General features: G+C 40.5%; 1 protein-coding gene across 6 annotated transcripts in view; it reads right to left on the bottom strand.

Annotated features, from left to right (window-relative positions):
• Positions 1 to 14667, bottom strand: part of LOC101158007 (guanine nucleotide exchange factor DBS) — a 60106-nt gene that overhangs the window by 13975 nt on the left and 31464 nt on the right. For all 6 annotated transcript variants that reach the window (XM_011494523.3, XM_020702845.2, XM_011494543.3 and 3 more), the window contains exons 17-27: positions 13659 to 13774; positions 10899 to 10968; positions 8919 to 9011; positions 8646 to 8738; positions 7184 to 7306; positions 6865 to 6945; positions 5394 to 5534; positions 5128 to 5220; positions 3936 to 4014; positions 1562 to 1598; positions 1315 to 1412 (exon numbers count right to left, since the gene is read on the bottom strand). In XM_011494523.3, coding sequence (XP_011492825.1) covers positions 1315 to 1412; positions 1562 to 1598; positions 3936 to 4014; positions 5128 to 5220; positions 5394 to 5534; positions 6865 to 6945; positions 7184 to 7306; positions 8646 to 8738; positions 8919 to 9011; positions 10899 to 10968; positions 13659 to 13774 — 1024 coding nt within the window. The remainder of the gene's footprint in view (positions 1 to 1314; positions 1413 to 1561; positions 1599 to 3935; positions 4015 to 5127; positions 5221 to 5393; positions 5535 to 6864; positions 6946 to 7183; positions 7307 to 8645; positions 8739 to 8918; positions 9012 to 10898; positions 10969 to 13658; positions 13775 to 14667) is intronic.

The raw sequence follows: 14667 nt of genomic DNA, 5'->3' as shown, positions 1-14667 counted from the left end.
TCTTAAATTGTGATTCCTTTAGTTTATGTAACTTTTTTCTTTGGATGTATGCGATTTTGGTATTTCCCACATGATGTTTTGCTGACTTCAGGGTGTGTAATAAATGGTTAACTTATGCCAAATCAATTTTCATCAACAATCATTTTTGTCACAGCACACTCCTTGATAAAACAAGTAATTTTGATCAAGCATATTCTATTTTCATAGCACCATTGAACATTGGCTCACGTCCCTGAAATTGCTGTCCACCCTGTCATTTTGAGATAAATAAATAAAAAAAACTGCTAATGTTTTAAGTGACATCACAACCAGCATTTTGTCCTTCTGCACTGGAGACTGAAACAGTGACTGGTTGCAGAGTAAATATTTACACTTTTGTTTAGTAATTTTAATCATATTAGGTATCAGATGTCCAGATTCCAGCCTGTCAGCAAACCTATGACAGGCTGGACATGGTTCATGACAGGAAGAACATTATGACAGTTTGTGACAAGCTGATGATGTTACATAATACATCTCCTACAGCTCCTATTGACATTTTATAACAATAAATAACAGTTTATAACAGTTATGGTAGATGGCGTATACTTGTAAAGCGCTTTCTACCTTCCTCGAAGGCCCAAAGCGCTTCACGGTCACAGACCCATTAACCCATTCACACATTGGTGGCGGCTCCGCTGCCAAACACCGGCGCTAACCTTCCACCAAAGGCCAGGTGGGGTTCATTGTCTTGCCCAAGGACACTTCGACACATGACCAGGCAAACTGGGAATCGAACCTGCAATCGTTCGATCAGAGGTGGACTGCCCTACCGCTGCATCACAGCCGCACGCTGATACATATGTTACATATGCATATCAGCAAGCCTGATTTGATCAGGCCAGGTTAGGTTTACTGGGAACCATGTTTAATCTTTCTCAAGATATGAGATCAAAAGGAGCTGATACAGCAAGGAGATATCAGGAACGTTATCTCAGGATTTCAATGTTAACCTCTTTAGACCCGAGCTAATATTTGAGTTCACCCTTTACACCCTCTACACAGGGGGAGTACAAATATATGCTCAGCAGTATAACAAAGGCGTGTGTGTGTGATGAAATCATCACAATGCAATGGACTACACAGCCTTGCCTGAATGTGCTGCAGTGCTCAGTACTGTTTTCAGAGCTTCAGAAAAACAAAAGGCTGCTGAGGCTGAAGGAAACCTAACATATATGATCTGTGCACATGGATAAACCAAGACTAAAGTCAATTTGCATTAAAAAAAGAATAACGATTGCTATTATTCAGACTTTATTGAAAGCAGCGTCTTACCTTTCTTCTGTCTTGTGTTAGGACCAGGGTTTGTCCTCCTAAAGCCCAACTCTGGACTCGATGAATCCGATTGTCTGAGAGCCATTTTGCGGACATTCCTATCAGGTCAAAAGATAGTGCTATGGCTTAAATTTGATTAAATTACTTTTTTTCCCAAGTCATTAGAATGTTGCAGCAACTGAATGCTTCAATTATTTCAGCATTTATGGTGTTGCTTCATGAGTTGTGTTCTTGTGTTAACACTAACCTGATGGGAGCACTGTAGATGTTGAGCTGACTGGCTTCTGTGAAGAAAAGAAAAACGTTTATAATTCATTGACATGGTCATCTGCCTGAAACAAATAAAAAAACAAAAACCAGAGTCTAAGAAAATGATTTACTAAAATCCCTTAAGTACAGGATGCACAGAATAGAGCCTTTTTGAAAATAAAACAGTTTTTTCTGGATTTTAAGAAGAAAATGAAGTGGATCTATTTTTATAATAAACACACATGTTTTCTACATGTGCTAATATTTGTGTGTTTTTAGATCAAAGTGGGAGACACAAACAACCCCACCAAAAAGTATTTCTATATACTGTACATTTAGTATTTAATATAGAAGAAAAGAATAAAAACACAAACAAGGAATGATAGCTTTTTTTACACCTGTGCAAAGGAAATGAATGAAATGAAATGATTCTTTAGTGAAAAGAGTTGATTCAGAGACAGTGGTGTCATTACACACTGATGCTACCATGCTAAATGCTACCAACCAATCTTTGTGTTATCCGTCTTGGTTTACTCAAAACATCCTTCTGGTTAATCAGCTGTTTGACTCACATCTTTGATGTCACATGAAGAACTCTGTCTCAAATATAGCATCAAAATACCTAAAACGGGGTTTAACATTGTTTTAAAAGATAATTCCTAAGTATTTAAAAGTTCCTCATTGCAGAGTCCAACTTTATTACCAAAAATGCACATTAGAAATGCACTAGGTGAGGTCCGCAGTACCCATGCCTTAAGGCAGAGGGCGCTGGTGATTCCAGAGAATCTGACACTGCTGCTAAAGAATAATAGAATTAGTGGTAGGGAGTCATGTGCAGCCATTTAGTCTTAAATTTTGTTTGGCATAATTTTCTAACTGGAGGATCGCGTGTCTAAAGTCAGGAATTTGTGGAGACACGTCAGTGCTCTCAAGTGAAGAAAGAAAAGAAACACTTCCACTCACAGGTCATTTATGTGTTTCTTTAGAAGGAGCTTCATTTGTAGGTAAAATTAAGTCAATAATTACAATTTTGGTGATTCTTTTCTATGCTACTGTTTGGAAAAGGAGGAAAAATGTTGAAATGAGATTTTCAACAAAACACTAACTGTTGCCAATCAAATGGTGACTAAGCTTCTCAGTAGGGTTCATCTGTTTGTACATCTGACTGACGTCAGTGCCTCACCAGCCGCGGACCTCACCCCACATCACTGGATCATTCATAACCAAAACAATGTCTACTTTCAGTTTGATGTGAGTGCTTTAGAGATTTACTGCCCAGTCTTGCCAGTTTCTTAGATGCACTCAATAAATGTTCAGATTAGAACTTTGGCAGTCATTGACTGAAGGGATTATGTTTGATCCTAAGAACCTGCCCTGTAATGTTGGAGCAGCTTGCCATACTGGCCTCCTAACTTTAACCCTTTATCACCAGAGTTTTAGCTCCAGTATTTACCTTCTTTCCACAACCGTTGGCGTCATTTCTCCACGTCTGAATCAGCTGATTCATGTTGATCATGTAAGCAGTCAGCAGCGTAAGCAGCAGGTGTTATTTAGGTATCCCCGATGACATCTCCAGTGCTACAGGGCTAATGAACCAGTTAAGGAGTTTATCATCTGATAAACAGACTATTGACTTTGTCGTAAGGACAGGTTTTCTCCAATTTCACCTTCAAGCCACAGTTTTGTCCTTATCGAGTCAAATGGATCATAAAAAAGCCAACTGATGCTAATACTTTAATGGGTAACAGCTTCTGTGCTACAGAAGGGGGCGGCGGTGGTTGAGCAGGTCGGCCAATGATCGGAGGATCGGCGGCTCGATCCCCGCTCCCCCCAGCCAACCATTGTTGTGTCCTTGGGCAAGACACTTTACCCGCAACCTCACATCCTCTTATTTTTTATCAACTTTTCACTAAGCAACTATAGGAATCTGCATTCTACTGATCCAGATCTGTCAGTGATTTGACGGTCCAGGTCTAGACTGGTCTGGACTGGTGTGCAGACCATCATAACGGCATAAGAACATTTGGGGTCTTATGGCATTTTGCTCTCAATGGAACAGTGTAAACGTTTTAGTGTTGCTTAAATTGATTTTGCTTTTTGGTGTTTCCTTCATGTTCATCTGTTTGTTCGCACGCTGGTTAGCCGATAGTAAAGATCAAAATGTTACTTCATTCTGCATAATTTTGTTCTTTCTGTATTTTCACCATGCACAAATTTGATAGAAAGTACAGACTTCTTAAAAAGTTTTCTTTCTGCTGCTCACCAACCATGAGGACAATTTCCTGCTTTAGTTTTTTTGCTGGATCAGTTAGGAGTTACTGGTGCTGCTACTAAAAGCTTCACACGAAGACAAGACACAGAATAGTCCTAACCTCTGCATGCCTCCAGCTGGCCTGTCAGAACTTTTCGGATCTCCGACACCCAAATGTTTTTTACCTCCATGGAGGGAGCCTGAAAACAAAAACACATGCAGACTGTCTGGGCTTTTTGGTAAGGAGACTATTAGCTAAACTGGCCTGTGGAGGTCAACCAAAAAGAGGCATTTGAAATTAAAATTCAGCCAACTAAACCTTCTAAAGCTGATAGGAAATAATACAAAGCAAACTTATCAGGTTAAGTACAAAAGTATCATATTAATAATAATTCTTATCATTATTTAACACAAACAGAGAGAATGAAATGCAGTTTCTTAGAAAGGACTGTAATATTTTAATATTATATATTATAGCCAGTACTTTGTTTCCAGTACAACCAGGAAAGCTGAATATAACAACTCACTGTTGTTTATGTTATCTACATTTTCTAGCTTGAGAAACTAACGACTTTCTGTGCTTCTAATATCACAGAAGAGGAAGTAAAAAGATGTGCATCTTTTTAATCTGTTGGAGGCAGACAGAAGATTTGATGTTTGCTGTGTCTGAATTCCTTCACTTCTCACTACTTAGTGCTCTGTGAAGCTGATTTGCTGGGGCGACCCCTGGAGGGATTTGCTAAAAGAATAACGACAACAGTGCTTTTGCATTTTGTAGAGCTGTCCTAATCTGAAATTCCAAAATCTATTACGCCAATAATTTCCCAGAAGTCTGCGAAAAAACAGTGTGCTTTCACGTTACTAGATCGGCAAATTTAGACCACAATGCATTGTGATTTTTAGTATGACAAAAATTGAATTTTAATTTATATTTATTAACCATCCAAGTTTTCATCATCAGAACACAGTGGATTCATAGTCTTTGTCAAATGTTTTTACTTCTGCCAATCGGGGATGCCATGTTTACCATTTACAAAGCAAGTAGTGAGCGGGTTGCCTGAATGGCTTTTAAAAACAGGAAACTAGACAGTCCTGCACTATACAGTTTTTAGTAGTTAGTGAGCAGAGAGGGAATCCTGACAGGCATCGTAGGCAATGAGGGAGCTGGTAAAGCATGGCATTCTAACAATCTCTCGCACCACAATAAACCTGATTAACTATCTGAAGAACAAATGTTTACAGCACCAAAAAGACAATACGACATAGACATATCACTGTTTTGAAAGCATCCCTAATAATTAACATCATCATACCTGAATAATGTAAACCTCCTCTCTTCCATTGTACCACACCTCAAACTTCTTGCTGTCCCCCTTCACGTTCTCCGTTATCCCGACGGCGCTCATCTGGACGCAGCAGAAAGGAGACACTCAGACAGACTGACAGCAGAGTCCAAACGGGACTGTTAGAGAACCTCCATGACGTCCACTATTCTGCCTTCACAAACTGCAAAACCATCTGGTATCCGTGTTTGCTGTTATGGAACGAACAAGCTTTTCTGGCTGAAGTGCAGCCTGACCTTCAGCGAGTGTTTGAAGCTGTAGGACGGCGTCTTCTCGTAGCCCTCTGTGGCATCCTCTCGCTTCTTACAGAACAGGAGCATCTTGTTGTATAGGAAGAGGTGCCTCTGCATGGGCTTGAACCTGGCCAAGTCCTTCACCTGGAAGCAGCGCATCCATCAGGTTCACATCACAGTCATTTCATTCAGTGAAAACTTCACACCATGAAAGAAAATATAAAATCAACATCAACCATTTTTATGTATTTGTTTCTCCTCTAAATTTTAAACTTCAAGCTCACTTTTTAGAGGATTTGTTGTGTGACCAAACATTTCAGGAAACTCCTGATGAATGAATAAGGATGCATGTTTACAAATCAGTTTTTTAGGTTTAAAGGGCCAATATCCTGCTCTTCTTAAGCCTTTTATAGTGAATAATGTCCATGTATATGATAATATAATACTTTTGGCACACTAAAGAACGAATTGTGACGTCACAGTGAGCCCCGCCTCCAGGCTAATAGACACGCCCATTTTCTCCATGGAGCTAGCAGTGATTTGCTAAACTCTTATTTTCTATGCACAATATGCACATCCATCTTTGCAGAGCTTTGGATGTCGTTTGTTTTTGTGTGAGAAACAGACACACTGCTGAGGCCGGCTCTAGGATGATGATCCTAGAGGTCATGAAATGGGCGGCACACACAAGGAGAGAAAGGAGGAGCATCAGTGATCGAGTCGTGTTACTTCTGGGTTGGAAAAGAACTCAGGAAAACAACTGATATTTCATTAAGAATGTCAGAACCCACTCATTTTCCTGGATTGGGAGGGTCGGGTTTTCAGAGAAATACCCAGAAATGCTTGAATGGATCAAAATACCATTTTGGGTATTTTTTCTTAAACAATTAACATTATGACACTTAAAAGCTCAAAAAGTTGATTTTGCATGATGTAGGCCCTTTAAAAGTTTAAGAACAGTTTCACATTATAACTGACTGTAACTGCTTGCTAAAATCATGGAGCGCCCTGTGCATCTCTAATGAATATGTAAAACATTGTGTGTAAACAGCGGTAGGTGTGATTTCATTGATACAATTTTCAATACTCAATAAGATTCAAGAGAGTCTAAAGTGTAAACTTATAAGAAAACTGTTTTTATTATCATAGACCTTTCTTGTTACTTTGCTTTGTGGGACTTTTTGAAAAAGCGAGTCTCAGAAAAAGGCAAAATGTTGAAAGCATCTTTTCTTTAATGTTGAAAGATAAATGTTTGCTGCAAGTATATCCATAATTCTTTTGGTTTGCAATGATGGATACCTGTCCACTTCTGATGTTGAAATAAACAATGTCGACACTGATTTGATCATAGATTAGATATTATAAAGGTATAAAGTTTAACTGTGGATGATGGCCCACGACCAAGCTAAATTGATGGGATTGGTTGAACCTGCTCACCCTCTTTGAAACGTGTTTTCTGTAAGCATTTCTGTACCTTGCTGTGGACTTTCTTGTGGTCGGTCCACACGTTGAAGGAGCCCTGCATCAGCAGCTTCCCCAGCTCACTCAGGTTTCCCTGAAACCAAGAACCCAACAGATTATGAACACCCAGTCCAGGGATTTATCCTAAATGTTTCAAATCTGTGGCTCATGGAAAAAAACATTAACTAAATGTACACAAAATGAACTCTGTGGTGTCTACAATTGACAGTCATTAAGAATTGATGTCACCTGTAAAGTGATGACAGGGATTTTCAGATGAGAACTGAGCTGGAGACTGTAAGTGAATTCCTTTGGTCTGTCTGTATACTCACATCAAAACCAGTAATTGCTATCTGGTGCATGGAGTCATTGACAGACTTGATAATATCGATGACGGTGGCCAAAGCCTCCTCCAGCTCCACCATTCCCTCATCCTTACTGCATTTGAGCATCTCCTGTTGGACAGGAGGAGAGTAATGTCATTCTAAAGACAGGAGATGCCAGAGACAAACACAAGACTACACAATTACACAGGAGTTGAGGAAAAGAAGAGAAAAAAGATCACAATACAGTTAGATGTCAACAGAACAAACACTAGTCCACCTAACTGTCATGGTTTGGGTTTTTTCCCTTACTTTTTGCTTCCATTTTGTTCCTGTCATGTTTAAGTTCTACTTCCTGTTTTATTTTGAAGTTTTCCTGTATGTATTAGTTTTGAGTTTTACTTCCCTGGTCCCAATATCTCGTGATGGTTTTCAGCTGTGTCTGGTTCCTCTTGTGCTGGTCCATACCGTCATTTCCCTGACCGTCTTCTTCCCTGTTTACCACAAGAGTTGGTTTTGTTTGTCTTCCCCGCTCGGCAGCGCTTTTGTTTATGGAATTAAAACCACGTGACTTGGAACCGTGTGCCTCCCATCTCTGCATTTTGGGTCCTACATCAACTCTCGTACCTGACACCAACAGGTTATTGGTAACCAAGTCATTTAGCATTTCCACCACAGCTTCCTTTCTGGGTTTAGTTATTCCAAATGCAAAGAAAAAACCTTCCAAACAGTTGTTACGGGCTGCACGGTGGGGCAGTGGTTACTGCTCTTGCCCCAAAGCAAAAAGGCCCCTGGTTCAAGTCCCGGCTGGGGGACCTGGACCAAAACACCAATGGGGGACCTTTTTGTGTGGAGTTTGCATGTTCTCCCTGTGCATGCGGGGGGTTTCTCCTGGGACTCTGGCTTCCTCCCACCGTCCAAAGACATGCTTCATAGCTTAGTTGGTTAATCTAAGTTGTCCATAGGTGTGAATGGGTTTGTGATTGTGACCCTGTGACAGACTGGTGACCTGTCCAGGATGCCCCCTGCCTTCGCCCATGATTGGCCGGGATAGGCTCCAGCAGCCCTGTGACCCCGAAAGGGAACGGATTAGATGATGAAAAGTGTTTCTTTTTTTTTAAACTTCTAACTAAATATATATTCATTGCAGTAGTTAGGGTTATTTAAAAAACAAAAGGTAGAAAAACTATTTTTCTTGTCAACAGTTTTTTTATGTAGACGACAAATGTTAGTGGAAAAAAATAAAGCAGTCAAAATGTATTCAAAAAGAAATCAAACTAAAGAAATGTTCAAAATTTTAATGAGTTCCCCTGAGATTTGTGGCCCCAAATTGAAATCATTGTTTGAATTTTTAAAATGGAAACCAAAGCAACAAAAGTGTAATTCATGGGATGGACTTTGTGAAGGCAAATGCATTCATAATGTAGTGTGCAGCTGCCTGTACTGTCAGGTATTATGCCTTTCTGCCCACCTTTAGCATCAGCTGATATTTAGTGATCCTCTGAACGGGCTTCAACAGGTAAGCATCCAGAGACAGTTTGTGGTCCAGTTTCTTCTGGCATTCCTGCTCCCACACAGGCAAAAGTTTCTTTACAAACCGTATCATCTTAAATCTGCCAAGCAGGATATGTAAGATCATGTAGGACAAGCTGGATATTACAGTATGTGGAGCTCACCATAAAAATGACCTCTATTCCAGTCAAAGATGAAGATTGTGCTCAAAAATGTCTTCAGAATTCATTACCTGAAAAAAGAGGCTGTCCCCACACTGTCTCCACAAGACTTCAGAGCGAGGCTTATTCTGGCAGTACTTCTCATACACCTGAAGCTCTTCCTTCTGGTGACACACACAGGGCCAGATCCAAGAGCTTTTACCTGTAATTTTGCTGTCTGTCACATTGCACAACATTAAACTGAAGGTCCTTTGATATAAAAGAAGACATTAAACTTCAATGTTGCAAGGCATAGCACATTGTTGCAACATAGAAACAAGAGGACGTTTAAAGACCCTATCACGACATCTTGTTGGCATACAAACACCTAGAGAATGAAGAAACCATATCTTTACCACTTTAAAGATTTCTTTTCCAAAAGTTCCAAACCCTTCATTCAGCCCCTCAGTGGTGCCAAATGTCTTACAGAGAGATCTGGACTGAGGGTCAGAAACTATCAAAAGGTTAGACTGCAGCTCAGCACATCTGAGGGGTATGTGTGTGACCACAACCATGGGACTTCCCTCGAACCATGGCAGCCCACTCAACCTCATGTCAGGCTAAGAGCTAAACATTTCAAAAGGATTTTTACAAAAAACCAACTCAGAGATGGTGATGTTTCCGCCGCCACTGGAACATGCCAGGAAGCACAAGGACTATGCTTATGTTTTTGGCTGTGACCAGCTGCAGAAACCAGGCACAATGCAGGAAAGAAACCAGGTCAAACTGGTGTTAACCCTCTACAGCAGGGCTGCTCATTCCTGGTCCTGGAGATCTACCACCCTGCCTGTTTTCCAGATCTCCAAGTCCTGCTAGCTGCTGATTAGCTCAATCAGATGTCTCCACATTCTGACTGAAGGAACACACCTGGTCCAGGTAATCAGCAGCAAGCAGTGCAGGGTAGAGCTGGAAAACAGGCAGGGTGGTAGATCTCCAGGACCAGGAATGAGCAGCCCTGATCTACACCTTCACCCTTAGACACACCTGTCCAGCTGCTCGTTAATCAGCCAATCACATGGCAGCACCTCAATGCATTTATGTAGAGATGGTCCAGACAATCTGCTGCTGTTCAAACCAGCATCAGAATGAGAAAGAAAGGTGATTGAAGTGTCTTTGAACACGGCATGGTTGTTGGTTCCAGATGGGCTGGTCTGAGGATTTAATAAACTGCTGATCTACTGGGATTTTCACCCACAACCATCTCTAAGGTTTACAGAGAATGGTCAGAAAAAGAGAAAATATCCAGTGAGAAGCAGATCTGTGCACAGAAATGCCTTGTTGACGTCAGAGGTCAGAATGGTTCCAGCTGATAGAAAGACAACAGGAACTCAAAGAACCACTGGATCCAACCGAGGTCTGCAGGAGAGCATCTCCGAATGCACAACACGTCCAACCTTCATGCAGATGGACTACAGTAGCAGCAGACCTCTACACCTGAAGTGATTATGTTTGCTTTTCCATCGAGACAATAATAAAAAGATCCTCTAACTTTATTCTTTTCTCTATTTTGCTTGGATTAATCCGGGACAGCAAGCGTCCGTCATTCAGACGAAGCTCCTGCAGACAGAGACTCTCTGTACTGGGAGAGTCTCTGATGTGGAGACGTGGTTACCGATGCTTTTGTAGACCTCTAATAACCTAAATAAACCTGATCTCTACACATCATCTGTGTTTGACATGCATTGACTATAATGAGAAACAGTCAATGCCTCAACGTGGAAACCAGGCTAAAAACCTTGGACGGTGGCTCCTCCCACATGTCTGGAGCGTCAAGTTTATGAACATTTCTGGACAAGCATTCAGCAGCAACTTTGTCCCACAGGGGGCATGCGATGCGAACTTGGGGTGTGATTCACATACGGTGTGAACGCAGCTTTACACACCACCAACAAACTGAGAGCTCTCCCCTCAGTCAAACATTTATTTAAAATGCATTTTTATGGTTTATGTCACAAACAAATAACAGATTTGTTTGAATTTGAGATTTTCAGACTAGTTTTCACTTCACTTACCCTGTTCAGAAAACAGCTTCCCACCAACTCTGGTTTCTCAACGCAGTTTTCCAGCTCCATGAGAAACGTCCTGCAAATGAATTTGACTCAGTCAAGAGGAAACAGCAGACTCTCAGCAGCTGGAATGTTGTTGTTACAGCTGCTGTGTCTGCTCCTTTATGATGTACAGTCTATCTTCAGAATATTTCTCGCTGGCTGTTTTGTAGATTTTGCGGCTATTTGACGATTTTATGATTTTATTTAACATTATTTAGAATATTTCTTAGCATTTTTATATAAATATAAGTATCTTTAGTCTGTCTTTGTTTTTCAAATATTTTTTATTCATTCTAGTCAGAGCTGACTTTGTTGGATGTTCTCTGTGTGTCTTTCTGTGCAGGAAGAATAAATTAAGATATCTTACTGCCCCTGAGTCATAGTCCGAAATCCAGAATCATTCCCAGTCCCTCTGGCTCCTCACTATTGCTCCAATTGAAGGGGCATTTGGAGATGTAGCGGTGTCCAAAAGTGTTTTTTTAAGTGGGGAGCCATAGTGACTTAAGGTTGGCAATCCCTCCACCGGTAGGGTGATCCCTGCCGCGTCAGAGAAATGTATTTCTGCACGTGGGTGTGCTCTGAAGCACAGACGTTTACGTTGTAATGTAAGTCATGACTTTTCAAAATTTATAAAACCGATGTTTTGGGTACTTTCCGAGCATTGGCTGCTACGCGCCAACGCAGATGACCGGTGACTGGATGATGTCATCGAGTGGTGGAAACGACTGGATTTAAATGCATAACCCTCCTCTTGGAGGGCTAAATGTAGGGATAGGGAGAAGCGGTAGGGGTTGCGAATGAATTCAGTCAGCCAAACTGCTCAATTTTTAGCATTTCTGGACAGGCATCCATCTTTTAAATCACTTGTTTGAAGATTTGAGGCTTTTTTACAAACCTTTTGTCACCAGTAGTTAGTCTTTGCATTTGTTATGTTTTCTCTGCAGATGACCGGTGACTCATAGTAGTTTTAGAAATAAGACTACTGTCTTCAATCAGACTACTGTCTTTAATCAGACTACTGTCTTTAATCAGACTACTGTCTTTTGCCTGTGTTTTTACGGATGCACCAATCCCTCAATGATGATATGTCTAAATGTCATTATTTTCTGATAGTGTAAACCAGGCATGTCCAAAGTCCGGCCTGTGGGCCTGTGTGAATGCAGCCTGCACTCAAATTTCCCCCGGTTTGCAGGGTCCCGTCATAACATCAAAATGGGACCCACTTTTTCAAAAATGTGGGTATGATTTCTTGATCGTGATTGGCTAAATTCTGCATTTAGCCTTTGTAAACCTGTGGCAACTGTAGCCGCAGTTCCATGTGAAAAATAACTTTGAACGGATCAAATATTGGATTAGAATTGAACCGTGTACATGGACACAGAAAAACTATTTCAGATTATAACAAACGTTGACCAATGCCACACTGCGCAGAACTCTCTAAATTACTGGAGTTACGTAGTAAACAATAAAGCTATAGCATAGAGCTAAATGATCTTCTAAACGTGATTTTATTATTGTTTTGATTATTATTAAGGGCATGTTCACTCATAATGTTATAATTATGTGCGGCCAGTGCTTTATTATCGGCCGAACAGACCCAGAAGAGGGGTTAGGATTAGGCTAACACGTGCTAACAACCTTAAGCCTTGGATGAACTTAAATAATCTTTGTGTTCAGAGCTGCAAATGGCATCCAGGCTAACCGTTAACATATGGGAATAACATCAGCCTTTATTGTGTGTGGACATGGTTGGAAACATGAAAAACACATGATTGTTTACACGGTTTCTCAGGACTGGTCTGCACTTCAGCATTTAAAAGCTGCCTCCGTTAGCTTACACAATGTCCCAGAGCTGCTCTTCTGCTCAGAGTCACAGGAGACCCGGTTCTACCGGGAGACCCGGTTCTACCGAGTCCAGCAGTTCACTCACGCAGAGCAGGCAGCCATTCCTGCTTGCGCTCCAAAGCTTTCTCTGAAGCACCAATCCATCCATGCATGCCGTAAATACAGAGCATTAGTGTCCCACAATCAGAGTAAACTGTTTACATAGACCACAGTCGGATCAACAATCGGTATAACCCACCTATCTCAATTGGAAAGACATTTTGATCCGAAGGAGTCTGATCGGGTCAGAGTATTCCAAATGGCGTGTTTACGTGACGCATTTTTGTTCTGATCAGGCGTTTATTCCGATTACTTTTGTTCATGTAAACACAACTACTGCTGCTGGACCCTTCTGTGATGCTTTCTAGGTCATTTCTATAATGTCAACTGTTAATAATAATATCATTATTATTTTTCAGATAGACTCTTTTACCGTTTATTTCTGGTCTTTAAATGTGTAATTCACAGTAATTTTGGTAAAAATTTATTTAGATGTATTTTGTTTTATATGAAGAAATGAAAAGCATTTAATTGTAGTAGATTTTTCGTGAAATAGTTTATTTGCATTTAATGTTATGAGAATACTGCATTTTTTTACTGCATTTTTTAAACATTTTCATCTCACCAAAACCACAGCTAGATTTGTTCAGAAAATAGAAAAACCACCAAGTTGGAAAAAATGCACAAATTCCTTTTTTTGACTGTCAATTACTGCAAACATTTCTGCTCAGACTTCCTTTCTTAGACTGAGATAATGTTGACATTAGGATGCTGATCACATCCTCTGCCACACACACAAAGCAAAAACACAACAAAATGAAGAAAAAGCTTTTCACCTACTTGTTGTGAAAGTCGTAGATCTCTGGCAGGTTCCCAAACAGCACGTCTCTTTTGTTCTCTAGGGATGGGGGGATAAGGTGGCTAAACTCAGAGTTATTCAGCTCAACATAGTAGCCCTGGGGAGGGAGAAGGAGATTAGGATTAGGAAATAACAGGTATTGGGAAAACATGAAGACAAAACAGAAGTGAACAAAATATTATTTAGGCACAAAATCCAAACTGCGGCTCGATCCGGCTTTGGATCTAAACCCCTATACTTTGCAATCAAGTGAAATAGTATTAATCATAAAGGAAAAAGTAAAAAAGAAGAAAAACTTGTCCACTCAAATTTGGTCATTTGAATAAATTCAGGTTGTTTATCATCCAGATGAAATTTGAGTGGCCAACATGAAATGCTCGACACACAAAGGCTGTTAAAGCTGGTTCTGTCATGTTTTTTCTCACAGGCAGGTGGGGTCATACGTGTTTGGACGCATGCTTTCGCACACATATGACCCGGCTGCTCAGTGGACACAATTCTCCTCAAACACATCTAACCTAAAACCCTTTAGTCAAACAGTTTTGCATGAACGACAAAACTCTAAAATGCATGATTAAAGGATGACATTTCATTCACCCCCCCCACACACACACACCACCCTTTCATTAAGGCGTATATTGATATCGCATAATAAATCAAATGAGGTTAAAAAAATGCTGCATACTAGGTTTAGAACATTTTCTATGCATTTTCTTCTGCTGTAAAGGTGGAGCAAATGGGCTAATGTTAGTCAGGACTGCCCTGCTGGGGCAACTAGCCTCCTGGTGGTGGCATGCCCTCACTCCCTCTGATTCCCACGATTTAAAAAGTACAAGTCGTACAAAGGAAGGTTCTTGGTCTTCATGTTGAATCAGATAGGTTCTTGTTTCTGAATTGCTTTTATGAACTTTGAGACATAGAGTGAACATTTTGTCTGTCTTTTGGTACTTTGAGCTAGAATTACTTCTTTTTTGCAATTAAACGTTTATT

This window comes from Oryzias latipes, chromosome 4, assembly GCF_002234675.1.
Source record: "Oryzias latipes chromosome 4, ASM223467v1".
Lineage (NCBI taxonomy): Eukaryota > Metazoa > Chordata > Actinopteri > Beloniformes > Adrianichthyidae > Oryzias > Oryzias latipes.
Note: the sequence above shows the minus strand (reverse complement) of the source record. Positions and strands in the feature narration are given on the sequence as shown.